The sequence below is a fragment of the Heterodontus francisci genome, chromosome 30, assembly GCF_036365525.1.
Source record: "Heterodontus francisci isolate sHetFra1 chromosome 30, sHetFra1.hap1, whole genome shotgun sequence".
Classification (NCBI taxonomy): Eukaryota; Metazoa; Chordata; class Chondrichthyes; order Heterodontiformes; family Heterodontidae; genus Heterodontus; species Heterodontus francisci.
The window spans coordinates 64,505,259-64,533,194 of NC_090400.1; the positions used below are offsets into that span (position 1 = coordinate 64,505,259).

Consider the following 27,936-nt stretch of genomic DNA (forward strand, 5'->3'; position numbering starts at 1 on the left):
GCAGTGAGTGGAAGCAGAGTCTTTGAATATTTTTAAGGCAGAGGTAGATAGATTCTTCATAAGCAAAGGGGTGAAAGGTTATCGGGGGTAGGTGGGAATGTGGGGTAATCGGTTCAGCCATGATCTTATTGAATGGCAGAGCAGCTCAAAGGGCCAGGTGGCCTACTCCTGCTCCTAATTCATATGTTCGTATGAAACATCATCATAAAGATCGCCCACAGCTCCATTTCAGTTTTTCCTGTCAATCTTTGGTTCCAATTTACCCTGGCTAGATTCTCTCCTGTCCCATTGAAGTTAGACCTCTTGCAATTCAGAAGTTCTGCTTCAGATTGTTCCTTGCTCTTCTCCATTACTAATCTAAAACTTATGATACAATGATCACTGTTACCCAAGTGTTCCCACACAGACCTTTGGCCTGCTTGACCTGCCTCATTCCCCAGCACCAGATCCAGCAATCATCATCATCTTAGGCAGTCCCTCGGGAACAAGGATCACTTTCTTCCACTCCAGGGTTGTGGGTCCTTCAGCGACTCAATAGTCCACTTCTGGATCCGCACACTCTGCCACAGGAGTGAATGGGATGCTCGAAATTCCGAATGCTCCTTCCGCTGTTTGCACTTTGTTGCTGCCTGGGCGTGTTGACGTCGTTTGAACTGGCTGGCACTGTTGGGGATGCTGCTTCTCCATTTTGGGTGGTCTCGGGCAAGAAATTCCCACGAATCAGTGGAGATGTCACATTTTTTGAGGGAGCCTTTAAGGACAACCTTGTAGCATTTCCTCTGCCCTCTTGGTAGCCTCTTGCCGTGACGGAGCTCGGAGTAGAAAGCTTGCTTTTGGAGTCTTGTGTCAGGCTTGCGGACAATGTGGCCCAACCAGGGTAACTGACTAGCCATGACCGGTGCCTCGATACTGGGGGTGTCGGCCTGAGAGAGGACACTGATATTGGAGTGCTTGCCCTGCCACTGAATTTGCAGGATCTTGCAGAGGCACTGCTGGTGATATCTCTCCAGGGCTGTACAGTGTCAAGACTGTTCTGACGAGAACAACCAGGAGATCCAGGAGCTACTAATTTGCAAGCACAAGGCGTTCCTGAACTGGAGGCATCAGCAAAATGTGAGGGGGGAATAAAGCAAGTATACAGACAATTGAAGGCCGAGGTTCAACAAAAAACCCGTGACCTAAAGAACAGCTAGTGGGCTGAAAGAGCGCAGCAAGTACAGCAACTTGCTGACAGCCACGCCATGCGTGGATTCTTCAATGCAGTCTAGACGATTTACGGCCCAAGCACCTACCCCATTGAGAGCAAAGAATAGAGTTGCGCCGATCAAGGTCAAAGAGGCAGTCGGCGCTCGTTGGAAGGAGCACTTCAAAGATCTGTTCAATCGCAGATCAGTCCTTGATGCGAGTGCCCACGACCGCATGCCACAGCATGCTACCCGCCACAACCTCAGAACAACCCCAGCCCGACATGAGATCAGAAAGGCCATCCGACAGCAGGCGTAGATGAGATTCCCGCTGAAATTGTAAAATATGACGGAGGTGCTCTCTCTCGCTCTCTCTGTCTGTCTCTCTCTGTCTGTCTCTCTTCCTATTTCTACTCTCACTTGTGCATGGCACTGGGAGTTAATCCACAGATTAGAACCTTTGAGGTCTTACTTTTTAACTTTCTCCCTTTCTCCTGAAAGTCTGCCCATCGGACCTCAAACCTGCTCTCTATATGTCATTGGTACCAACATGTACCACAACTTCTGGCTCACTTCATTTCACCTGCAGAACATGACCACCTCCTGGAACGTACAATCCACAAAACTCTCCTGCTCCCTGATGCTCCACCGTGACTGCAGCTGCCTCTTAAATTTTGAAATCCTCAGCTCAAGCAGCTAGAGACATTTTCTACACACGTCCCCAAGACACATGAAGTGTCCTGAAGTTCCCACGTGGCGTAGGAATTGCGAGCAACATGTCTCAGCTGCCCATCCATGGTCAAAGAAAAATATCTCTCTTCCACTCTTTAATAATCTTATTAGGATCTTGTATAAACTGTTAATTTTAATTAACATGTCTAGATCTGCTCTGTGCTAATACTCTTATTAATTCAGTTACTCTTACACTTGCTCCAATTGGAATTCTATTATTTAATCTAATCTGTAAATTTAATACAGTACTTTATAGTTTCCAGTGCTTGTTGAAACCATATCCCTAGATTAGAGGGGAAAAAAGCCCTTAAAAACTCATCAATCACCTACCTGATATCCTCTGATGTCACTCTGCTTTTTCTTGAAAACTCCGTGGAAGGTCTGCTCCTTCCCTGCTCTGATTTATCAGCCGCCACCACTGCTGCTGCCAGGTCTGACTGTCTCCCACTCCCTCACTCGGACCACTCCTTGTTTTGTAAAAGACCAGAACAGCATCTTGTCCGTCACTGCGCTGAATTCCTTCACTCACCAAATTTCCTGTGTTACATACTCTGTCATAGCAGTACTCCGTCGAGCTGGACTTCATGCTACTTTCCTCGTAACTGAAATTCTCCAGTCCAGACAACATCCTCGTAAATCTCCTCTGTACCCTCTCTAGTTCAATCACATCTTTGCTATAGTGTGCTAACTAGAACTGCACACAGTACTCCAGCTTTATTCACCTATCCAATCTAATCCTGAATGTTGATGTCGTTCCTGGCTCAACCACTAAGGTTGGAAGTGAATTCCACAACCGCACACTGGCAATTATTTTTTACTGAGAGCTCCTGCCCTGATTTGTCTTGCAGAATGAAGAGGTGTGCGCATGAAAATGTTCGGCACTGACCAGCCTGTAGGAGCATGGCCAAATACTGTGGGGGACAGCTATACAGATTAGCAAGTTAAAAAGAAAAAGCTCTCAGGGAGCTGGGCTGATCTGATAAAGGGTCATCAATCTGAAACGTTAATTCTGTGTCTCTTTTCCCAGATGCTGCCAGACCTGCTAAGTATTTCCAGCATTTTCTGTTTTTATTTCTGATCTTTTTAAGTATTTAGATGAGCACTTGAAATGCCGTAGCATACAAGGCTACGGGCCAAGTGTCATAGAGTCAAGTGCTGGAAAATGGGATTAGAATGGATAGGTGCTGGATGGCTGTCACAGACACGATGGACCGAGTGCCCTGTTTCTGTGCTCTATGACTAATTCCATCTGATCTGAGCTGAGCCCTGTGATCAGCCGAGGCACCACCTGATAAGGGATGGGACCTCCTGCTCACTTTCCAGTGACTGTTGCTGGGAAGTGTGCGTGCATGTGTGTGTGGATGAGTGATGATAGGAATCCGGCTAAGGTGTGATGCCTTCTGTGGGCGAATAACCTGATGTCATGCATGTGTAGAATGGCAACAAGTGGGGCCATTGAACACCTATGGAACACTATTCCAGGTTCTTCTTCTTTGGCCTCCTTATCTCGAGAGACAATGGATAAGCACCTGGAGGTGGTCAGTGGTTTGTGAAGCAGTGCCTGGAGTGGCTATAAAGGCCAATTCTAGAGTGACCGGCTCTTCCACAGGTGCTGCAGAGAAATTAGTTTGTCGGGGCTGTTACACAGTTGGCTCTCCCCTTGCGCCTCTGTCTTTTTTCCTGCCAACTACTAAGTCTCTTCGACTATTCCAGGTTGAGCCCCTACTATCAAGAGGGGAGGGAAAATAACAAGCAAGGTGGGAGAATCTATTGAAGTGATGGTTAATCCATTGTCTCAGGAAAGACTCCCTGTTCTGGATCCAAGACGTGGGGTTGTAGATTCTTTCCAGGTATCAAAGTGCATCTGATTTAATGCAGATACAATAGTTTTCAGATAGTCTTTGTGCTGTTCAATTTAATTTCTCACAGTTGTACTATTTCAGGAATTAAACCAGTCCTGCTTGCATTATTAAAATAACTAGCAGCAGCTTGCTCAGGTTAGTAGACCAGTTCCTAAATGGTTAACGGTGCATTGCTTGAGGGTTTCAGCTGCAAACTGCTCTGAAATTGTATTCAGATGAGTTATAAAAAAGGTTGTGTTTGCCTCATTTGGCAACTACTTCTGAGAGAGATTCCAGCATTGTGTTACAACAGACTCTCAATCAGATTGATGTCAGTGCAGATAATGTGACTGGACAGGGCGATGCAGTGGGGGTGGCGCTGCCTTGTGGTTTTTCTGTAAGGATTAAGATTTGGCTTGTTGCCTGCCTGCATTTTGCTCCCCTCCTTTTTGTAAATGCAGTGGTATAGTCCAGTGATCCACTCAATCTACTTGATGTGCTGCTGTAAGGACCAATGATGCAGGACTCTGTGGGATTACCTTGTCTGACCCTGCAGATTAGAGCATGCTTGTGAGATAGAGACGCTCTTCAGGCTAGCTTGTGCAGCAGAATGATACAGTTTCCTGGAATATGTGCAGTGACAGGTCAAACAGCTGGTCTAAGAAGCTCAGTAATGCTGCTGCCTTTCTGCAGGCTGAAGCTGTCTGTGTTGTGGAGAGGGTATGCATCAGCCTGACACCCACTTTGTGAGTTGGGTGGCCAGCACAGAGTTTTCTAGTAGCAGATGAAGATTCAGGTACGTTGCTGACTGGGGTTTCCTCAGTCTGCTGGCAGCTCACATTCCCCCTCTGCTAAAGGGTTGTCTGCTTCAAGCGAATTACTACATTAGTTCAAGCTTAAGCTGTTTTTAACTAGAGTGGATATTGTCTTAGCAAGATAATATGAGCGGATTGGGAGAGGGGAAATGAGCAAAGTAAAAGAGCTTCTCAAAACACAGGAAATCAAGGTCAGGCTGTAGCTGTGAGCCGCACTTTGTGTGGTGGACTTCAATATCCCAGAGTTCTGTGTTTTGACCTTCTTGATGCCTTGAACTGAAGCCTGTTTCCGTCATCTGCCAGCTCTGGTATTTGCCAGCTGTAGAGATTCAGGAATTGGTTAACAACTGACAGCAAAACGGAAATGCCTCACAGGAAAGAGAAAAGTTTGCACAGTTGCAAGTTTTGTGTAGTTGGAGAGAAACAGTGTTAGTGACCTGTGCAGTCTGGCCAAGCTACTGTGGTCAGGAAGCAGTCATTTGTCACTGTAGAAATCAAACTGTTTGCACATCCATCCATTCCTGTTAACCTTTTAAGCTCTGTATGTCTCCCACCACTTTCAAATGCTTTTATTCACTTTGTAAATCTACAGAAAGAAACTGTAATATGGGTTGCTTAATATCTAGCACAGTCAGATTAGATAGGATTTTTAACATGTTGGAATATTTGAACTTTTATCGTAAACTTTATAATCCTTAGCGGGTTGGTGGTAGTTGCAAAAGATGTTAATTATTCTGGGCATTGGGTTATGATCCAGTCCCACATTTGCTTCCTCATATTAAGGCCAATGCTGAGATCAGTTCCTACAGGTGGGTGTATTTCAGATAATATTGCAGAGAGATTTGAAGCTGTCTCATGTGTAAAATATAATTAGAACCTCTTGTAGGGCATGTGAGTGAGTCTGTCCTTGAGCCTTAGCAATGGTAAACGCCCTCAAATTGCCAGGTGTATTTGCAGTTCCTTCCCTCCTTTATCAGACGGCCCAGCCCTTCGCCCCATATAACAGTCAAAAAAGGACGAACATATATTATGCTGAAAATTGTGCATTTGTAAAGTTTTATTGCGATTTAAAAAAAGAATATTCTGAGGAAAACATCCTATTTAGAATTAAGCTGTTTAAAATTTTGTGTGATTATTGCTGGGCTGTAATAGAACATCAATTTCTTTCTGCTGAAAACAAAGTTAAACTGAAGGCAATGAGTAATGGGAGCACGATATCACTCTGGTGCTCTATGAATGGTCAGTACCTCAGGGGACAAGCCCAAGCTCTGTAAATTAGTCCATGTCTTAAACTGGGAGGGGATAACTCTGTAGACTTATGATTATATTATGCATACACATCTGATAAGCTGCTTCCCAGCGATAGCCCCTGGCTTCCAGTCCTTCACACCTGACCACTCTTCAGTTTCTCCAATTGGTATAATAATACGTAGCGGCAAAGTTTCCCAACCTGTGGTGCCTTTTCTGTGTCTCCGCTTTGGCAGAGGTGGTCTGCTGTGCAGTGCACTGAATTTAGAAACCTGTCATCAGGCAAGGTAGAGGCAGTGGCTTGCATCTTACCAAAACCCACTCCCGATTGGCAGTATGTTCACTTGCCAAACCTGCCACCAATATCCTGCTCATATCGAAAGTAGCCTCAAAATCTTCAGACTGCAAGTAAAGGTGATGTAAATAAAAGCAAAATACTGTTGATGCTGGAAATCTGAAATTAAAACAAAGTGCTGGAAACACTCAGCAGGTCTGGTAGCATCTATGGAGAGAAACCGAGTTAATGTTTCAGGTCTGTGACATTTCACCAAACTGGCAAAGGTTAGAAATGTAATCGGCTTTGAGCAAGTGAAAAAGAGGGGAGTGGGGAAGAAGAACAAAAGGGAAAGTCTGTGATAGGGAAGAAGGCGGGAGAGATTAAATGACAAAGATGTCACAGAACAAAGGCAAAGGGAGTGCTAATAGTTGTATTCAAAGACCAAGCATTAGTTCAGAGACTGTGTTAATTGCATAATAATGAACAGCTCTGTCTAAAAGCAAAAACCTGAAAAACAAGTTTAAGACAGGCTGGAACCACTCAGCAGGTCTGGCAGCATCTGTGGAACGCGAAGCAGAGTTAACGTTTCGGGTCAGTGACCCTTCTTCGGAACTGACAAATATTAAAAATGTCACAGGTTACAAGCAAGTGAGGAGGGGGTGGGGCAAGAGATAACAAAGGAGAAGGTGCAGATTGGACAAGGCCACATAGCTGACCAAAAGGTCATGGAGCAAAGGCAAACAATATGTTAATGGTGTGTTGAAAGACAAAGCATTAGTACAGAAAAGGTGTTAACGAACTGAAGATTGAACAGCAGCAAGTGCAAACATGAAAAAAAACAGTGGGTAAGCAAACTGAACAAACTAAGGTGAAATGAAATAAATGCACTACCCTCTGCACATGCGCTGCGTTCCGCAGTGCCAGGACTGGTTGGCGCATGCGCAGATGACGTCATCATGTAACGCGGTCAGATCGTGGGGTTATCCGGGCCGTAGAGAGCAGGGGTGGGGGAGAGGGGGTCTGGAGAGTGGGAAGAGAGCAGAGGTGGGGGGGAGAGGGGGTTTTGGGAGCGGGGTTGAGAGGTGTTGGGGGGAGAGGCGGTCTGGGGAGCGGAGAGAGAGCGGGTGCGGGCAGAGCGCGGCCAAAGAGCTTGCTGGTGGCGGGTGCGCCCCGCTCCCACTCCCTCTGCCCCTCCTCCGTTCCCCGCACCGTTCCCCTCCCCTCCCCGTTCCCCGTTCCCCGTTGCCTTCCCCTCCCTGTTCCCCGTTCCCCGTTGCCTTCCCCTCCCCGTTCCCCGTTGCCTTCCCCTCCCCGTTCCCCGTTGCCTTCCCCTCCCCGTTCCCCGTTGCCTTCCCCTCCCCGTTCCCCGTTGCCTTCCCCTCCCCGTTCCCCGTTGCCTTCCCCTCCCCGTTGCCTTCCCTTCCCCGTTGCCTTCCCTTCCCCTCCCCTATTTCCCTCCCCCTTGCCTTCCCCTCCCCCTTGCCTTCCCCTCCCCCTTGCCTTCCCCTCCCCCTTGCCTTCCCCTCCCCCTTGCCTTCCCCTCCCCCTTGCCTTCCCCTCCCCCTTGCCTTCCCCTCCCCCTTGCCTTCCCCTCCCCCTTGCCTTCCCCTCCCCCTTGCCTTCCCCTCCCCCTTGCCTTCCCCTCCCCCTTGCCTTCCCCTCCCCCTTGCCTTCCCCTCCCCCTTGCCTTCCCCTCCCCCTTGCCTTCCCCTCCCCCTTGCCTTCCCCTCCCCCTTGCCTTCCCCTCCCCCTTGCCTTCCCCTCCCCCTTGCCTTCCCCTCCCCCTTGCCTTCCCCTCCCCGTTGCCTTCCCCTCCCCCTCCCCCTCCCCCTTCCCCTCCCCCTTCCCCTCCCCCTTCCCCTCCCCCTTCCCCTCCCCCTTCCCCTTCCCCCCTCTCCCCCGACCCCCTCTCCCCCGCTCTCCCCTCTCCCCCGCTCTCCCCTCTCCCCCGCTCTCCCCTCTCCCCCGCTCTCCCCTCTCCCCCGCTCTCCCCTCTCCCCCGCTCTCCCCTCTCCCCCGCTCTCCCCTCTCCCCCGCTCTCCCCTCTCCCCCGCTCTCCCCTCTCCCCCGCTCTCCCCTCTCCCCCGCTCTCCCCTCTCCCCCGCTCTCCCCTCTCCCCCGCTCTCCCCTCTCCCCCGCTCTCCCCTCTCCCCCGCTCTCCCCTCTCCCCCGCTCTCCCCTCTCCCCCGCTCTCCCCTCTCCCCCGCTCTCCCCTCTCCCCCGCTCTCCCCTCTCCCCCGCTCTCCCCTCTCCCCCGCTCTCCCCTCTCCCCCGCTCTCCCCCCTCCCCCGCTCTCCCCCGCTCTCCCCCGCTCTCCGCTCTCCCCCGCTCTCCCCTCTCCCCCGCTCTCCCCTCTCCCCCGCTCTCCCCTCTCCCCCGCTCTCCCCTCTCCCCCGCTCTCCCCTCTCCCCCGCTCTCCCCTCTCCCCCGCTCTCCCCTCTCCCCCGCTCTCCCCTCTCCCCCGCTCTCCCCTCTCTCCCCTCTCCCCCTCCCCCGCTCTCCCCCTCCCCCGCTCTCCCCCTCCCCCGCTCTCCCCTCTCCCCCTCCCCCGCTCTCCCCTCTCCCCCTCCCCCGCTCTCCCCTCTCCCCCGCTCTCCCCTCTCTCCCCTCTCCCCCTCCCCCGCTCTCCCCTCTCCCCCTCCCCCGCTCTCCCCCTCCCCCCCTCTCCCCCTCCCCCGCTCTCCCCTCTCCCCCTCCCCCGCTCTCCCCTCCCCCGCTCTCCCCTCTCCCCCTCCCCCGCTCTCCCCCTCCCCCGCTCTCCCCTCTCCCCCTCCCCCGCTCTCCCCTCTCCCCCTCCCCCGCTCTCCCCTCTCCCCCTCCCCCGCTCTCCCCTCTCCCCCTCCCCCGCTCTCCCCTCTCCCCCTCCCCCGCTCTCCCCTCTCCCCCTCCCCCGCTCTCCCCTCTCCCCCTCCCCCGCTCTCCCCTCTCCCCCTCCCCCGCTCTCCCCTCTCCGCCCCCTCCACCCCCCTCTGGCCATTATGTGTTGCCATGTGTTTCAGTTGCCATCGTGTGATTATTTGAGCAGCGCGACATTTTAGTGACACAGGCTGCATTTGTGCATGCGCTATTGCATAGCCACCTAGTGATGGTGTTGTCAGCTAACGCAGCCTTTTGTGATTCATGTACGAGGACACCCAGATCCCTCTGTACCACAGCATTCTGCAGTTTCACTGCATTTAAATAATCTGCTTTTCTATTATTTCACCAAAGTGGACAACCTCACATTTTCCCACGTTATACTTCATCTGCCAGTTTTTTCCCCATTCACTTAATCTATCTATATCTCTTTGCAGGCACTTTGTGTCCTCCTCACAACTTGCTTTGCTACCTATCTTTGTTTCATCTGCAGATTTGGCTACAATACATTTGACTCTTCATTCAAGTCATTAATATAGATTGTAAATAGTTGATGCCCCAGCTCTGATCTCTGTGGCACTCCACTAGTTACAGTTTGCCAACCTGAAAATGCCCCATATTTCCTGATTCTCTCTTTCCTGTTAATCGGTCAGTCCTCTATTCATGCTAATATATTACCCCAAACACCATGACTCTTATCTTGTGTAGTAACCTTTTATTTGGCACCTTATCGAATGCCTTTTGGAAATCCAAATACACTACATCTACTGGTTCCCCTTTATCTAACCTGCTCGTTACATCCTCGAAGAACTAATAAATCTGTCAAACATAAAACCATGTCGACTCTGCCTGATTGCATTATGATTTTCTAAATATGCTGCTACTACTTCCTTAATAATAGATTCTAGCACTTTCCCAGTGACAAATGTTAGGCCAACTGGCCTATAATTTTCTGCTTTCTTTTTCCCTCCTTTCTTAAATTGGGGTGTTATGTTTTGTGGTTTTCTAATCTGCTGGGACCTATCCACAATCTAGGGAATTTTGTAAGGTTATAACCAATGCATCCACTGTCTCTGTGGCCACTTTTTTTTTTTAAGACCCTAGGATGCAGACCATCAGGTCCAGGGGGCATGTCAGCCTTTAGTTCCATTAGTTTTCATAGTACTACTTCTCTAGTGATAGTGATTGTTCCTCCCTCCCTTTTGCCTCTTTATTTTCTACTGTTCTTGGGGATGCTTTTTGTGTCTTCTGCTGTGAAGACAAATACAAAATACTTGTTCAAATTCTCTGCCATTTCCTTGTTTCCCATCATCCTCTAAGGGAGGAACGCTTACATCAGCTACTCTTTTCCTTTTTATATATTTGTCGACACTTTTACTGTCCGTTTTTATATTTCTTGCTAGTTTACTCTATAACTCTAAGCTTTCCCTCTTTATCATTTTCTTAGCTATCCTTTGCTGGTTTCTAAAATTTTCCCAATCTTCTGGCCTACCACTAATCTTTGCAGCCTTGTAAGCCTCTTCTTTCAGTTTGATACCATCCTTAACTTCCTCAATTAGCCAGAGATGGTTCATCCTTCTCATCGAGTCTTGCCTTCTCCATGGAATATATCTTTTGTTGAGAGTTGTGGAATATCTCCTTAAATGGCTACTGCTGCTGCTTCTCTACTGTTTTACCTTTTTAAACTATTTTCCCAGTCCACTTTAGCCAACTCTATCTTCATACCCTTGTAATTTCCTTTATTTAAGTTTGACACTAGTTTCAACCTGAAGTTTCTCGCCCTCAAATTGAATGTGAATTTCATCATGTTATGATCACTCTTGCCTAAAGGATCCATTGCTACAAGCTCTTCCGCCATTCATATAAGTCGTGCTGATCTGTAACTTAACTCCACCTGCCTGCCTCATTTCTGTAACCCTTAATTGCCGAACACAAATCGTACTTTTGAAATTTTCATTTGGCCTCTAGCCTCAACATCTTTGAGAGTTCCAGATTTCAACTACCCTTTGTAGGAAGAAGGGCTTCCTGACATCAATCCAGAACTGCCAGCACTAATTTTAAAGTTATGCCCCCACCCCATTACGCCCCCGCCCCTCCTGAACCTCCTTGGTTCCAAGGACACAAACCCAGCTTCTCAAACTTAACCTTGTAGCTAAAATCTTTCATCCCTGCAACCATTCTGGTAAGTCTCCTCTGCATCCTCTCAAGGACCATTACATCCTTCCTAAAGTGTGGTGACCAGAACTGGATGCAATACTCTAGTTGTGGCCTCAGCAGAGCTTTATAAAGGTTCAGCATAACTTCCCTGCCTTTGTACTCAATACCTCTGTTTATGAAGCACAAGACCCCATATGCTTTGCAAACTGCTCTCTCAATATGTATTGACACCTTCAAAGATCTGTACACGTGAACCCACAGGTCCCGATGTCCCTGTGCACACTTTGGCATTGTACCATGTAGTCTATATTGCTTCTCCCTATTCTTTCTGCCAAAATGCATCAGCTCACACTTCTCTGATTTAAATTCCATCTGCCACTTGTCTGCCCATTTTCCTTGCCTGTCCTGTTGCAATTGTTTGGTATCATCCTCATGGCAAATAATGCCATTTTACACTCTCTTCCAATATCCAAGTCATTTTTATATATCAAAAAGGCAGTGGTCCTAGCACTGACCCTTGGGGCACACCACTGTCTACCATCCTCTAGTCTGAAAAACAACCATTTACCACAACTTGCTGTTTTCTGTTCTTAAGCCCATCTTTTATCCAAGCTGACACAAACCTTCCTATTCTATGAGATCAATTTGTAAACCAGCCTTTTATGTGATACTTTGTCAAACTGCTTTCTTAAAATCCTTATAGACAACATCCATTGCATTCCCTTCATCAATCTTCTCTGTCACTTCATCAAAGAATTCAATTAGTTAAGCATGATCTGCCTTTTACAAATCTGTGCTGACTATCCTTAATTAACTTGCATCTCTCCAAGTGCCTGTTGATTTTTTCCCCCTGGTTATTGTTTCTAAAACCTTACCCACCCCTAATGTTAAACTAACCAGCCTATAGTTATGAGGAATGTCCTTATGTCCTTTCTTCAATAAGGATATCATATCTGCCCCTATCTAATCCTCTGGCACCTCCCCTGCATCTCAGAATGATTGGAAAATTATGGCAAGCTCTTGCACTTTCTCCACTCCCACTTCCTTGAGCAACCTGGGATCCAAGCCTTCTGGGCGAGGTGACTTATTCACTCTGAGTGTAGCCAGCCTTTCTAGTACATCCTGCCTATCAATTTGGACCCCATCCATTACCTCTACCATTTCCACTTCTGATATTTTGTCAGCATTCTCTTCTGTAGTAAACACCAATGCAAAGGTACTCATTATTCTAGCCTTGCCTTGTGCCTCTAAGTATCTGTCACCCACTTTGTCTCTAAGAGGGTCTACCCCACCTCTTCCTACTGCTTACTCTTTATATGCTGGTGGAAGATTTTTGGGTTCCCTTTTATGTATTTTCCTCTTCACGTCCCCTCTCAACCTATTGTATTTGACCTGGTTCTCGCCTGAAGAATTCACCTGACATGCATCATGCACCCAATTTTTTGTTTCATCATATTCTTTATCTCCCTCGTCATCCAAGGATCCCTGGTTTGGTTCCCTTACCTTTTGCCCTTGTTGAAATGTACTTAGCCTGTACCTGAAACATCTCCTCCTTAAAGATCACCTATTGCTCCATTGCAGTTTTTCCTGTCAGACTCTGGTTCCATTTTACCCTGACTAGGTCCCCTCTCATCCCATTTCAAATTTCTACTTTGGATTGTTCCTTGCTCTTCTCTATTGTTAATGCAAACCTTATAATACAATGATCAGTCTTAACCAATTGTCCCCCCGCCACAGACACTTGGTCCACTTGGCCCACCTCATTCCCCAGCACCAGATCCAACAATGCCTAATTCTGGTTGGACTGAGAACATACTGGTCAAAGAAGTTCTCCTGAACACATTTTAAAAATTCCTGCCCCTCCTTGCTGTTTACTCTAACATTAAGTACCTAAAAATCGATTAGCATAAAGTTCCCCAATATCGCCACACTATAGTTCCTGCACATCTGTGATTTCCCTGCCGATTTGCTCCTCTGTCTCGCTCACTATTTGGAGGCCTAGAGAATACCTCTAGTATCGTGATCAGACCCTTTTTGCTTCTCAGCTCTAACCAAATGGATTCTGTCTTTACCCTCTCAAGGACATCTTCCCTTTCCGACACTACAACTCCTTACCTAATCAGTACTAACATCCCACCTCCCTTTTTTCCTTCCCTATCTTTATGGAACACTTTGTATCCTTGAATATTAAGTGCCCAGTCCTTACCATTTTTAAACCACATTTCAGTTATTGCAGCTACATCATATTCCCGCAAAGCTATTTTTTGGTTATAGCTCACCAACCTTATTCACCACACTACGTGCGCTTACATACATGCATTGTAAACCTGTCTTTGTATTGCTCATAGTCCTCCTTAGTCTGCTCCGATATAATATGGAACTGCTTCCTTCTCTAGTACTAACCCACACTCTCACTTTATGCACCTTATTCCTATTTTCTACTTCTATATGCTGGTGCCCATCCCCTTGTCAGTTTCATTTACATCCTTCCCAACCACATGAGTGAACCTCCCCATGAGCACATTGGTCCCAGTGCTGCTGAGGAGCAACCCATTCCTTTTGAATAGATGCTTTCTGCCCCATAACTGGTTCTAATGTCCCAAGAATCTGAAGCTGTCCCTCATGCTTCAAGCCATGCATTGATTGTCCATATCTTCCTATTTCTACTCTCTAGCGCGTGGTCCTGGGAGTAATCCACAGATTATTACCTTTGAGATCCTACTTTTTAACTTCCTCCCTATCTCCTAAAAAATCTGACTGGGTACTCATTACCTGCTCTCTCTATGTTCTACTGACATGTAGCACAACTTCTGGCTCACTCCCCCGCTGCAGAATATTCAGAACCTCCTCTGTGATGTCCTTTTCATTCTGACACCAGGGAAGCAACACACCATGCGGGACTTGAGATGACGGTTACAGAAATGCCTGTCTATCCCCTTAACAGTGGAATCTTGTATGAAGTTTACATTTCTACTCTTCACTGTTCCCTCCTGCGTGGTGCTGTGATCTGAACTGCACTCCCTCAAGGTGTCGTCACTCTCAGCAATCTCCAGAGCTGAGAAGCAGTTTGAGAGGGTAGTCCTCTGAAGACTCCTGCACCTCCTGCCTCTTCCTGCTCTTCCAGATGGCCACCCATCTACTATCCTGAACTCTTACTGTCTGTGTGGTGACCAACTCCTGGAACGTATGATCCAGAAAACTGTTATCATCCCCGCTGTTCTGCACTGACTCCAACTGACCCTTTAGTTCGGAAATCCTGAAGTCAAGACACTTCCTACATATATGGTCCCCAGAACACATGAAGTATCCTGAAGTTCCCATATGAGACAGGAATTGCAAGCAACAGGTCTGAGCTGCCCATCTGTGGTCCAACAAAAAAATCTTTATTCTGTCCTTTATAATATAGTTAGTATTTTGTATAAACTGTTAACTTTAATGTCTCATTGTCCTCATATTTAACTCCTTCAGCCCAGTATGATTCTGATGAGTCTGCCCGCACCCTCCTTATTGTATAGTGCATCACTTTAACCTTTCAGACTGCCTGTACTTGTCTGTTGATGCCTTATTTGGAGCAGTTGAATTAACAAGAAACAAAGTGTGATATAATAGTTTATCTTCAACAGTGCCACTGTTTCTATTGTTAGTTTAATTGGTCATCATCATTGATAAATTGAGGTAAATGAGAATCTGGAACTGAATGCTGTGGATTCAGAAATCAATGATGTTGGGCTGTCTGGCAGTCCTTGTTTCACGAAGATCCGGCTCCTTTGACAATAATCGAGCTTTTACTGCATCAAGGAAAATATTCCCCAATTCAACAAAAATCTCAGAGCTTACATTGTATAAATTTTATTTATTTTAATTTCCTCAAAATTCCTCCATTGCTGTCCTGAAGACTGATTTTCCTTAAGTGTACTTCTGTGAATGTCACCCATCCTGCATTACCACATACGAGTGGCCATTCTAGATATGTAAGTGCAGACAAAAAGTAGCAGCAGATTGTTTGACACTGTGGGCATCATATATAAACTAATGCTGTCATCACTGAAAATCTAGCTATGTGGCCTTCCCAACCAGAGGCATTGGATAGTGATCAGGGGTGAAAGAGGAGGAGGTTGATGTCTAATTTGCAATGCATATCATCCATGCAGCAAAGCAAATGCATTTCAGAGCTTTCAACATATAAACTTTAAAAGAAATCAATTGGTCACAGTTTTACAAATTGCTGCTATTTCCCTTTGTCAGGCAGGATCAATACTTTGAGGCAATGTAGTCTTAAGACGAAGAAGTAGAGGTTGCTCTTCTGAAAGAACTCTATTTCGTGCCTTCACAGACTATGGAGTAAAGGTTTAGAGACTCCAGTATTTTTATCTCTCTTATATTGAATTTAGATTGAAATTAACTGCTGTGTAAGTTACACCCATCATATAATGTGTGTCTTGCCCTCACTCTAAACATATAGTATCTGTACTGACTGAAGCTATAGTTTATCCAAGTGGGTGGATAGCAAATGTCAGGAATTTAAACCACAATCTCAATACTGTAATAAAAGCAAAATACTGTGGATGCTGGAAATCTGAAATAAAAACAGAAAGTGTTGGAAATACTCAGCAGATCTGGCAGCATCTGTGCAGAGAGAAGCAGAGTTAACGTTTCAGGTCTGTGACCTTTCTGGTAAATGATTTATGCTGAGAACCAGTGCTTGATTCTCTTGCTAATTGTATCTGTTTCTAAACTGTAGCAGATTCTTAAATTATGACCTGATCTACCGTTTTTACCGTGCAGATCTCCAGTGCATGGTCCTGATTAATTTAAATGAAAAGCTGTGCAAGCGTATGAGCTCCAGATCTATGTTTATCATTCTGTGTGTACGTTGGCATAGTTTCTAGGTGAATCTGTCCATTACCTCTATAATAGATTATGAGGAGAGTTGAGAGTGGCCACATTGACAAAGGACACAGCACACGGTAGGGTGAAAATCGCAAATCTTTCTCAATTCTTGAAGCTGGCTTCTTTTAAGGCAATTGCCTGAGGCAGAAGTTTGTTAGTGTATTGAAATCCTTACTGATTATTTCTGTTAAATTACAATCCTTTACCTGTATCAGTGACTCACGGTGAAAGACCACATGAATGCAATAAAGTGGATTTAAATTTCAGCTCATCATTAAATTGAGATCTCTGGTAATGCCCAGAATGTGAGGGAAACTTCAGATCATTTCTCACATTCTCAGTTGTAAATTGTTCTTTTAGTAACTAGTAACTGGTGCCAGCTGTGGCTCAGCATTCATGCTTATGAGTCAGAAGGGTTTGGTCTTGAGTTCCACTTTAGGACTTGAGCACAAAAATCAAGGCTGACACTCAAGTGCTCAGGTAGTGTTGCACTGTCTGACTGCCGTCTTTCAGATGAGCTGTGAAACCAAGGCCATGTGAGGTGAGGGATTTTGGCAAAAGGAATGGTACAGTTCTGAACACTGTACAGAAACAGAGGGACCTGGGGGTTCATGCCCATGAAGAGGGTGCACAGGAGATTTACCAGAATGGTTCCAGGGATGGGGGAATTTTAGCTATAAAGTTAGGTTGGAGAAGCTGGGATTGTTTTCCTTGGAGCAACGGAGATTGAAGGGAGATTTGATAGAGTTGTACAGGATTATGACAGGTTTAGATAAGGTAGACAAAGAAAAGCTGTTTCCATTAACTGATGGTACATGGGTAAGGAAAGCAGATTGAAGGTTTTGGGTAAGAGATACAGGGGAAATGTGCAGAAGAACGTTTTTAAACAGTGAGTGGTAATGACCTGGAAGTCACTGCCTCCACGGGTGGTAGAAGCGGAGGTGATCAATGATTTCAAAAGGAAATTGGATGGGCCCTTGAAGAAAATAAATTTGCAGGGCTATGGGGATAGAGCAGGGGAATGGGATTGACAGGATTGCTCAGTGGAGAGCTGGCATGGATTCAATAGGCCAAATGGCCTTCCTCTTTGCTATTATGACTCTATTCACAACGCTCTAAATGAAGACATTTCTCCTCCTATCAGTCCTAAATGTCCAACCGCTTATCCTGAGAGTGTGTCCCCTGGTCTGGACTCTCCACCCAGAGGAAACAGCCTCTCAGCATCCACCCTGTCAGACTCTCGAAGAATCTTGTATGTTTCGATCACCTCTCCTTCTAAACTTGAGAATGTAGGCTCATTCTACTCACTCTCCCCTCATAGGACATCCCTCTCATCCAAGGAATCAATGTAGTGAACCTTTGTTACACCCCCTCTAAAGCAATTAGATCCTTCCTTTGGTATGGGCACCAAAACTGTCTGCTGTGCTCCAAGTGTAGCCTCACCAATGACCTGTACAATTTCAGCAAGATTTCCTTACTCTTGTACTCCAAATCCTTTGCAATTAAGGCCAACACAACATTTTCTTTCCTAATTGTTTGCTGAACCTACATGTTAATTTTCTGTGTTTCTTCATAGAAAGAAGCCTTTTGGCCCGTCTTGTCTGTGCCATCTCTCTGCAAGAGCAACGCATCCCATACTCCCACCTTTTCCCTGTAGCCTGCAGTTTTGTTGTTTGAATAATTGTCAAATGCCCCAACCACTTGCATTAAGTTTTTCTTCATATCGCCTCTGGTTCTTTGGCTGTTGACCTTAAATCGGGTTATCTGGTTCTCGACTCTGCTGCCAATGGGAACAGTTTCTCTCTATCTACCCGGATCCCTCATGATATTGAACACTTCTATCAAATTTCCTCTCTACCTTTTCTTCTTTACAGAGAAGAACCCCAGCCTCTCCAGTGTATCCAGTCTATCCTTGTAACTGAAGTTCCTCATCCTTGGAATCATCCTTGTAAATCTTTTCTGTACCCTGTTTTAATGCCTTCATATCCTTCCTAAAGTGTAGTTCCCAGAATTACCACAATACCTTAGTTGTGGCTGAACCATTTTTTTTAAAATAAAGGTTCATAACTTCCTGGCTTTTGTACTCTATGCTTCTATTTATAAAGCCCAGAATCCCATATGCCTTTTTAACTGCTTTCTCAACCTGCCCTGCCACCTTCAATGATTTGTGCACATGCACCTCCAGGTCCCTCTGCTTTTGTACCCCTTTTAGAATTGTATCCTTTATTTGATATTACCTCTCCACATTCTTCCTCCCTTCCTTCTTGTACAAGGATACCCAATTTCCTCTGAACATTAACATTTAAAAGTTCCGAAGAAGGGTCACTGACCTGAAACGTTAACTCTGCTTCTCTTTCCACAGATGCTGCCAGACCTGCTGAGTGAATCCAGCATTTCTTGTTTTTGTTTCAGATTTCCAGCATCCGCAGTATTTTGCTTTTATTTAAAAGTTTCATGCCTTTTTAAAAATATTCTTTTCTATTCTTACAACCAAAGTGTATAACGTCACATTTCCCTACATTATACTCCATCTTCCACCTTCTTGACGACTCATTTAACCTATCTATAATCCCTTTGCAGACTCCTTGTGTCTTCCTCACAGCTTACATTTCCATATAGCTTTGTGTTGCCAGCAAACTCAAGTAATTTACACTTGGTCCCTTCATCTAAATCATTAATATAGATTGTAAATAGCTGAGGCCCCAGCACTGATCCTTGCAGCACCACATTAGTAACAACCTGTCAACCTGAAAATGGCCCATTTATCCGTACTGTCTGTTTTGTGCACTGTCCTATGATCAGTGACACTGACGTGAAACTAAGGAGCAGGTTGCCTAACTGAATAAGCAAAATAGGGAGAGGAAATGCAATAATATCTATACACAATTTCTGATTCGAGTTCCATTTTTTCTATGTTTTTGTCTCTTCAAAATTTGGATGTATTCCCCTCCTGCAACTGAGGCACATCCATTTTATGCATTAACCATGACCAATAGGCTATGTAATAGTTCATATGAATATCTGAGGCAAAACCCAGGGCTTGAAATGGGCTGGATAGCATTTGGTACCGACAGGAGAATGTTAGGGAGGTGCATTTGAATATTTTTACAAATGAATGTGTGTCTTTATATAGAACAGTATCTCATCGAAATGTCTCAAAGCACATCACAGTGAGATACAGTTGGCAGATGGAGTTTGAGCACCTGCAGAGTGACCTTCATTAAAACCATAGGTTTTCAAATGGGATGTCTACAGCATAGAGGTGCTGAGGCCTCCCAATGTCTGATCATTTGTTCTCTTACTAGTACATGGTTTCATTTACTGTACAAATAAACATTCTCTGCAATAAGGGTACATTTTTCCACCGATGGTAGATGATATTTGGAAGTTAAAGCAAGGGGCCTTCAACCCAGGGAATTTACCCTGTCTCAGATTTCTTGGTACAGAGCTCTGGTGTTGGGATATTTTACTGACGTTTCTATGACCTTCTACTAGGAGAATAAGGGGCTTACATAGGTCTAAGAAACTTCAAAAACCTATAAATAACTTTAGCAGGTAATATTTTGGCACAATGCACATGAGTATGGCAACACTGGAAAGCAACAGCTGTTAGTTTGTTTTCAGTTAGCAGGAAGAAATTCAGCTTTTGAGAATACTTAAATGTTTAATGTTCACAGGCTATCTGCGAGAGTAGATTAGGTGAGGTCAGAGTAAGGGAGAAAGTAATCAAGTCTGAATCAGGGTTAATGTGCATGTCTGTGAATGCACAGTGTGTGGTTAATAAGACTGGTGAGGTACAGGTGCAGATTGCCATGTGCAAATATGATGTTGTGGCTATAACAGAGACCTGGCCCAAAGAAGGGCAGGACTGGGTGTTAAATATTCCTGGATACGACGTATTCAGGAATGCTAGGAAAGGGCAAAAAGGGGGAGAGGTGACAGTATTGATAAAGGAGGACATTGCAGTGCTGGAGAAAAAAGATGTCCCAGAGGGGTCGAGGACAGAATCAATTTGGCTAGAGCTAAGGAACAAAAAAGATGTGGTTACATCACTCGGTGTTGGTCTATAGACCACCAGCTAGTGGGAAGGATGTGGAGAAACAAATTTGCAAGGAAATTACAGACAGATGCAAAAATTATAGGGTAGTTACAATGGGGGACCTTAATTACCCAAACATAGACCTGGGATAATAGTAATGTAAAGGACAGTGAAGAGCAAGAGTTCCTAGAGTGTGTTCAGGAAAATTTTCTACAACAGTATGTTGCCAGTCCAATGAGAAAGGAGGCACTGCTAGACCTGGTTCTTGGGAGTCATACAGCACAGAAACAGGCCCTTCGGCCCATTGTGTCTGTGCTGCCCATCAAGCACCTAACTATTCCATTCCCATTTTCCAGCACTTGGCCCGTAGCCTTGTATGCTATGGCGTTTCAAGTGCTCATCTAAATACTTCTTAAATGTTATGAGGGTTCCTGCCTCTACCACCCCTTCAAGCAGTGTATTCCAGATTCCAACCACCGTCTGGGTGAAATTTTTTTTCCTCAAATCCTCTCTAAACCGCCTTCCCTATTACCTTAAATCTGTGCCCCCTGGTTATTGACCCCTCCGCTAAGGGCAAAAGTTTCTTCCTATCTAACCTATCAATGCCCCTCATAATTTTGTATACCTCAATCATGTCCCCCCTCATCCTTCTCTGTTCTGAGGAAAAGAATCCTACCCTTTTCAGTCTCTCTTCATAGCTGAAATGCTCCAGCCCAGGCAACATCCTGGTGAATCTCCTCTGCACCCTCTCCAGTGCAATCACATCCTTTCTATAGTGTGGTACCCAGAACTGTACACAGTACACCAGCTGTGGCCTAACTAGCATTTTATACAGCTCCATCATAACCTCCCTGCTCCTATATTCTTTACCTTCCTAACTACCTTATCTACCTGTGCTGCTGCCTCAGTGATCTATGGATAAGTACACCAAGGTCCCCCGACCTTCTGTACTTCCCATGGTCCTACCATCCATTGTCTATTCCCTTGCCTTGTTAGTCCTCCCAAAATGCATCACCTCACACTTCTCAGGAATAAATTCCATTTGCCACAGCTCCGCCCATCTTACCAGCCCATCTATAGCTCCCTGGATGACAAAAGAGGTAGAGATTAAGATAAAGAAGAAAAAATGTACTTATGACAGATGCCAGGTAGAAAATACTATTGAGAACCAGGCTGAATATGGAAGGTCCAGAGGGGAAGTGAGAAAGCAAATAAGAGAATCAGAGAGAGAGCATGAAAAGAGACTGGCAGCTAGCATTAAAGGAAATCCTAAAGTTTTCTATAGGCATATAAATAGTAAAAGGGTGGTAAAAGGAGGAGTGGGGCCGATTAGGGGCCAGAAAGGGGAATTACACATGGAGGCAGAGGCATAGCTGAGGTATTAAATGAATACTTTACATCTGTCTTTACCAAGGAAGAAGCAGCAACCCAGGCAATGTTGAAAGAGGAGGTAAGTCAGAGACTAGAAGGATTTAAAATTGATCAGGATGAAGTATTAGATAGTCTGTCAGTACTTAAAGTGCGTAAAGCACCAGGACCAGATGAGATGCGTCCAAGATACTGAGGGAAGTGAGGGTGGAAATCTCTGAGGCACTGGCCATAATTTTTTAGTTTTCCTTAGACTTGGTGGTGGTGCCAGAGGACTGGAGAATTGAAAACGTTACACCCTTATTCAAATCAGAGTGTAAAGATAAGCCCAGCAATTACAGGCCAGTCAGTTTAACTTCAGTAGTGGAAAAACTTCTAGAAGAAATAATTTGGGACAAAAACAATAGTCACATGGACAAATGCAAGTTAATTAAGGAAAGCCAGCATGGATTTCTTAAGGGAACATCATGTTTAACTAACTTGCTGGAGTTTTTTGAGGAGCTAACAGAGAGGCTTAATGAGGGCAATGCTGTTGATGTGGTGTACATGGACTTTCAAAAGGTGTTTGATACAGTACCACACAACAGACTTGTGAGTAAACTTGTAGCTCATGGAACAAAAGGGATGGTAGTAACATGGATATGAAATTGGCTGAGTGACAGGAAACAAAGAGTAGTGGTTAATGCAAACAAAAACAAGAAATGCTGGATTCACTCAGCAGGTCTGGCAGCATCTGTGGAAAGAGAAGCAGAGTTAACGTTTCGGGTCAGTGACCCTTCTTCGGAACCTTTCTTCGAGTAGTGGTTAATGAATGTTTTTCGGGCTGGAGGAAGATTTGTAGTGGAGTTCCACAAGGAGCAGTGATGGGACCCTTCCTTTTCCTGATATATATTAAGGACTTAGATCTTGGTGTACAGGACACAATTTCAAAGTTTGCAGATGATACAAAACTTGGAAGCATGGTGAACTGTGAGGAGGATAGTGTAGAACTTCAAAAGAACATAGACAAGTTAGTGGAATGGGCAGAAAGGTAGCAGACGGAGTTCAATGCAGAGAAATGTGAAGTGATTCATTTTGGTAGGAAGAACACGGAGAGACAATATCGAATAAAGGGTACAATTCTAAAGGGGGTGTAGGAGCAGAGGGGCTTGGGTACATATGTGCATAAGTCATTGAAGGTGGCAGCCAAAGTTGAGAGAGCGGTTAATAAATCATAGTGTCCTGAGCTTTATTAATAGGGGCAGAGAGTACAACAGCAAGGAAGTTATGTTGAACTTGTATAAGACACTAGTTCGGCCTCAACTGGAGTATTGTGTCCAGTTCTGGGCGCCGCACTTGAGGAAAGACAAAGAACAGTACAGCACAGGAACAGGCCATTCGGCCCTCTAAACCTGCGCCGATCTTGATGCCTGCCTAAAGACGTGAGGGCATTGGAGAGAGTACAGAAAAGATTCACGAGAATGATTCCAGAGATGGGGAATTTCAATTATGAAGATAGATTGGAGAAGTTAGGACTGTTTCTCTTGGAGAAGAGAAGGCTGAGTTTATTTAATTTTTTTTATTTGTTTAGAGATACAGCACTGAAACAGGCCCTTCGGCCCACAGAGTCTGTGCCGACCAAGAACCACCCATTTATACTAACCCTACAGTAATCCCATATTCCCTACCACCTACCTACACTAGGGGCAATTTACAATGGCCAATTTACCTATCACCTGTAAGTCTTTGGCGGTGGGAGGAAACCGGAGCACCCGGCAAAAACCCACGCGGTCACAGGAAGAACTTGCAAACTCCGCACAGGCAGTACCCAGAATTGAATCCGGGTCCCTGGAGCTGTGAGGCTGCGGTGCTAACCACTGCGCCACTGTATTCAAAATCATGAGGGGTCTGGGCAGAATAGGTAGAGAGAAACTGTTCCCACTCGTGAAAGGATCAAGAATGAGAGGGCACAGATTTAAAGTATTTGATAAGAGAAACAAAAGTGACCTGAAAATGTTTTTCACGCAGCAAGTGGTTAAGGTCTGGAATGCACTGTTTGAGAACGTGGTGGAGGCAGGTATAATTGAAGCATTCAAAAGGGAATTAGACAGTTCAATGAAGAGGAAGAATGTGCAGGGTTATGGGGAGAAGGCAGAGGAATGGAACTGAGTGAATTGCTGTTTTGGCGAGCCAGTGCGGACATGCTGGGCCAAATGGCCTTCTGCTTTGTAACGGTTCTGTGATTCGCTTAAACACCGACTGCTCTTTTGTTTTACAGCAACAAATTTCTCGCCCTTCACAAGAAGAAAAAGAAGCTGAAAAAGAAGAGGAGAAAGTTGAAAAAGTAGAGAAAGAAGAAAAGGACGAGAAGAAGGAAGAGGAGAAAGATGATAAGGAGGAACCTCAAAAGTAAGAAAACTAACTGGAACCGCTCTATGGGAGCTTAGTCATTCTCACAGTTGTGTAGTCATTGCGGGGAACCACTGGTACTGGAATGCGATTCACTGCATGCTTTCTATCCTTTCCTTTTTTCTTTCCTTTTTGGCCTCCTTGTCTCGAGAGACAATGGGTAAGCGCCTGGAGTGGCTATAAAGGCCAATTCTAGAGTGACAGACTCTTCCACAGGCGCTGCAGGTAAAGTTGGTTGTCGGGGCTGTTACACAGTTGGCTCTCTCTTTACACTGCTGTCTCTTTTCCTGCCAACTGTTGAGTCTCTTCGACTTGTTTCTCTTCAGCCCCGCCTTTATAGCTGTCCGCCAGCTCTGGCTATTGCTGGCAACTGGCTCCCACGACTTGTGATCAATGTCGTAGGACCTCATGTCACGTTTGCAAACGTCTTTAAAGCGGAGACATGGACGGCCGGTGAGTCTGATACCAGTGACGAGCTCACTGTACAATACATCCTTGGGGATCCTGCCATCTTCCATGCGGCTCACGTGGCCAAGCCATCTCAAGCACCGCTGGCTCCGTAGGCCGTATATGTTTAGTTTTAGTTTAGAGATACAGCACTGAAACAGGCCCTTCGGCCCACCGAGTCTGTGCCGACCATCAACCACCCATTTATGCTAATCCTACACTAATCCCATATTCCTACCACATCCCCACCTGTCCCTATATTTCCCTACCACCTACCTATACTAGGGGCAACTTATAATGGCCAATTAACCTATCAACCTGCAAGTCTTTGGCATGTGGGAGGAAACCGGAGCACCCGGAGGAAACCCACGCAGACACAGGGAGAACTTGCAAACTCCACACAGGCAGTACCCAGAATTGAACCCGGGTCGCTGGAGCTGTGAGGCTGCAGTGCTAACCACTGCGCCACTGTGCCGCCCTGTTGGGGATGTTGGCTGCCTCAAGGACTTCTGCATTGGAGATACGGTCCTGCCACCTGATGCCAAGGATTCTCCGGAGACAGCGAGGATGGAATGCGTTGAAACATTGCTCTTGGCTTACATACGTTGTCCAGGCCTCGCTGCCGTAAAACAAGGTACTGAGGACACAGGCTTGAAACACTCGGACTTTTGTGTTCCGTGTCAGTGCGCCATTTTCCCACACTCTCTTGGCCAGTCTGGACATAGCAGTGGAAGCCTTTCCCATGCGCTTCTTGATTTCTGCATCAAGAGACAAGTTACTGGTGATGGTTGAGCCTAGTTCGGTGAACTCTTGAACCACTTCCAGAGTGTGGTTGCCGATATTGATGGATGGAGCATTTCTGACGTCCGGTCCCATGAAACTGATGGTTAGGCCAAATTTGTTGCAGGCAGCTGCAATCCTGTCGATGAGTCTCTGCAGTCACTCTTCGGTGTGGGATGTTAATGCAGCATTGTCAGCAAAGAGGAGTTCCCTGATGAGGACTTTCCGTACTTTGGTCTTAGCTCTAAGACGGGCAAGGTTGAACAACCTGCCATCTGATCTTGTGTGGAGGAAAACTCCTGCGTGAGAGAGCAGCAGTGAGAAGAAGATCCCAAACAGTGTGGGTACGAGAACACAGCCCTGTTTCACACCACTCAGGATGGGAAAGGGGTCTGATGAGGCACCGTTATGCTGAATTGTGCCTTTCATATTGTCATGGAACGAGGTGAGGATACTTAGTAGCTTTGGTGGACATCCGATCTTTGCTAGTGGTCTGAAGCGACCACGTCTGCTGACGAGGTCAAAGTCTTTGGTGAGATCTATGAAGGCAATGTAGAGGGGCATCTGTTGTTCGCGGCATTTCTCCTGTGGCTAGCAAAGGGAGAACAGCATGTCAATGGTCGATCTCTGCTCGAAAGCCACACTGTGCCTCAGGGTAAATATGCTCAGCCAGTTTCTGGAGTCTGTTTAAAATGGCTCACGTGGAAACGGCCCACTGTGCTGAGCAGGGAGTTTCCACGGTAGTTGTTGCAGTCACCCTTGTCACACCTGTTCTTATAGAGGGTGATGATATTGGCATCGCGCATGTCCTGTGGTACTGCTCCCTCATCCCAGCACAGGCAAAGCAGTTCATGGAGTGCTGAGAGTATAGCAGGCTTGGCACACTTGATTATTTCGGGGTAATGCCGTCCTTTCCAGGGGCTTTTCCACTGGCTAGAGAATTGATGGCGTTACTGAGCTCTGATTTTGTTGGCTGTTCGTCCAGTTTATACATGACTGGCAGAGACTGGGCTGCATTGAGGGCGGTATTAGTGACATCATTTTCCCTGGAGTTCAGTTCTAGGTAGTGCTCCACCCAGCGGTCCATTTGCTTGCTTTGGTCAGTGATCGTTTCCCCTGATTTAGACTTGAGGGGGGCGATCTTCTTGATGGTTGTCCCAAAAGCTTTCTTAATGCCATCATACATTCTTCTGATGTTTCCGGTGTCGGAGGCCTGCTGAATGCAACTGTACAGGTGTTGCCAGTAGTCGTTTGCACAACGCCTGGCTGTTCTTTGCGCGGTGCTTCTGGCGGCTTTAAGTGCTAAGGATGTTAACTCGCTGGGGGCTTTCTTGTAGTTCAGCAGTGCAATGAGCTTAGCGGCTATGACAGGTTCCATCTCTTCAAGGTGAGATTTAAACCAGTCTGCATTCTGCTCACATTTGCCAATGGTGGTCATTGCTGAGTCATAGACACCATCTCTGGTGTGGGCCTACGTGGTTTCTGCATCCCCTGCAGGAGTGTTGTGAAGGGCTTTTTCAAGCGAATTGAGAAACTTTTGTGACAGCTGTGGGTAAGAAGTTCTGGTAGTGTTGTTGCACGGGCGACCATTCTGCTTGGAGTGATGTAACTTCTTTGCTTTTTATCCATATTCTACATAAACATAACACACTGGGGCCCCACTAGAACGCAATTTGCTATAGCACGGAACTCCGTATAATGCAGGTTCGTCTCGGACCCCAAAATTTTCGTTTAAATTTATCCTTGCCCTCGTCATTGCTAAATATAGAGTCATAGAGTTATACAGCACAGAAACAGGCCCTTCGGCCCATCTTGTCTGTGCTGGCCATCAAGCACCTAACTACTCTAATCCCATTTTCCAGCACTTGGCCTGTAGCCTTGTATGCTGTGGCGTTTCAAGTGCTCCTCTAAATACTTCTTAAATGTTGAGGGTTCCTGCCTCTACCACCACTTCAGGCAGTGCATTCCAGATTCCAACCACCCTCTGAGTGAAAAAAGTTTTCCTCAAATCCCCTCTAAACCTCCTGCCCCTTACCTTAAATCTATGCCGCCTGGTTCTTGACCCCTCCACTAAGGGAAAAAGTTTCTTCCTATCTATCCTGTCATTGCCCCTCATAATTTTGTATTCCTCAATCATATCTTCCCTCAGCCTTCTCTGCTCTAAGGAAAAGAACCCTACCCTTTTCAGTCTCTTCATAGCTGAAATGCTCCAGCCCAGGTAACATCCTGGTGAATCTCCTCTGCACCCTCTCCAGTGCAATCACATCCTTCCTATAGTGTGGTACCCAGAACTGTACACAGTACTCCAGCTGTGGCCTAACTAGCGTTTTATACAGCTCCATCATAACCTCCCTGCTCTTATATTCTGTGCCTTGGCTAATAAAGTCAAGTATCCCATATGCCTTCCTAACCACCTTATCTACCTGTGCTGCTGCCTTTCGTGATCTGTGGACAAGTGCACCAAGATCCCTCTGACCTTCTGTACTTCCTCAGGTCCTACCATCCATTGTATATTCCCTTGCCTTGTTAATCCTCCCAAAATACATCCCCTCGCACTTCTCAGGATTAAATTCCATTTGCCACTGCTCTGCCCATCTCACCAGCCCATCTATATTGTCTTGTAACCTAAGACTTTCCTCCTCACTACTTACGACACCACCAATGTATGTGTCACCTGTGACCTTACTTATCATACCTCCTATATTCACATCTAAATCATTATTGTACTCTACAAACCGTATGAGTCCCTGCACCAATTCCTGTGACACACCACAGGTCACAGGCTTCCACTCGCAAAAACAACCCTCGACCATCACCCTCTGCCTCCTGCCGCTAAGCCAATTTTGGATCCAATTTGCCAAATTGCCCTGGGTCCCATGGGCTCTTAAGATCATAACCAATCTCCCATGCGGGA

The 27,936-nt window shown here is 46.0% G+C and overlaps 1 protein-coding gene across 17 annotated transcripts in view; it reads left to right on the forward strand.

Annotated features, from left to right (window-relative positions):
- ncor1 (nuclear receptor corepressor 1) overlaps positions 1 to 27,936 on the forward strand; it is a 489,622-nt gene that overhangs the window by 174,350 nt on the left and 287,336 nt on the right. For 16 of the 17 annotated variants that reach the window (XM_068010846.1, XM_068010851.1, XM_068010848.1 and 13 more), the window contains one exon: positions 23,665 to 23,795. In XM_068010846.1, the coding sequence (XP_067866947.1) occupies positions 23,665 to 23,795 (131 nt within the window). Of the gene's footprint in view, positions 1 to 4,298; positions 4,554 to 23,664; positions 23,796 to 27,936 lie in introns of those variants that run through there. The other variant, XM_068010862.1, reaches the window with a different exon arrangement.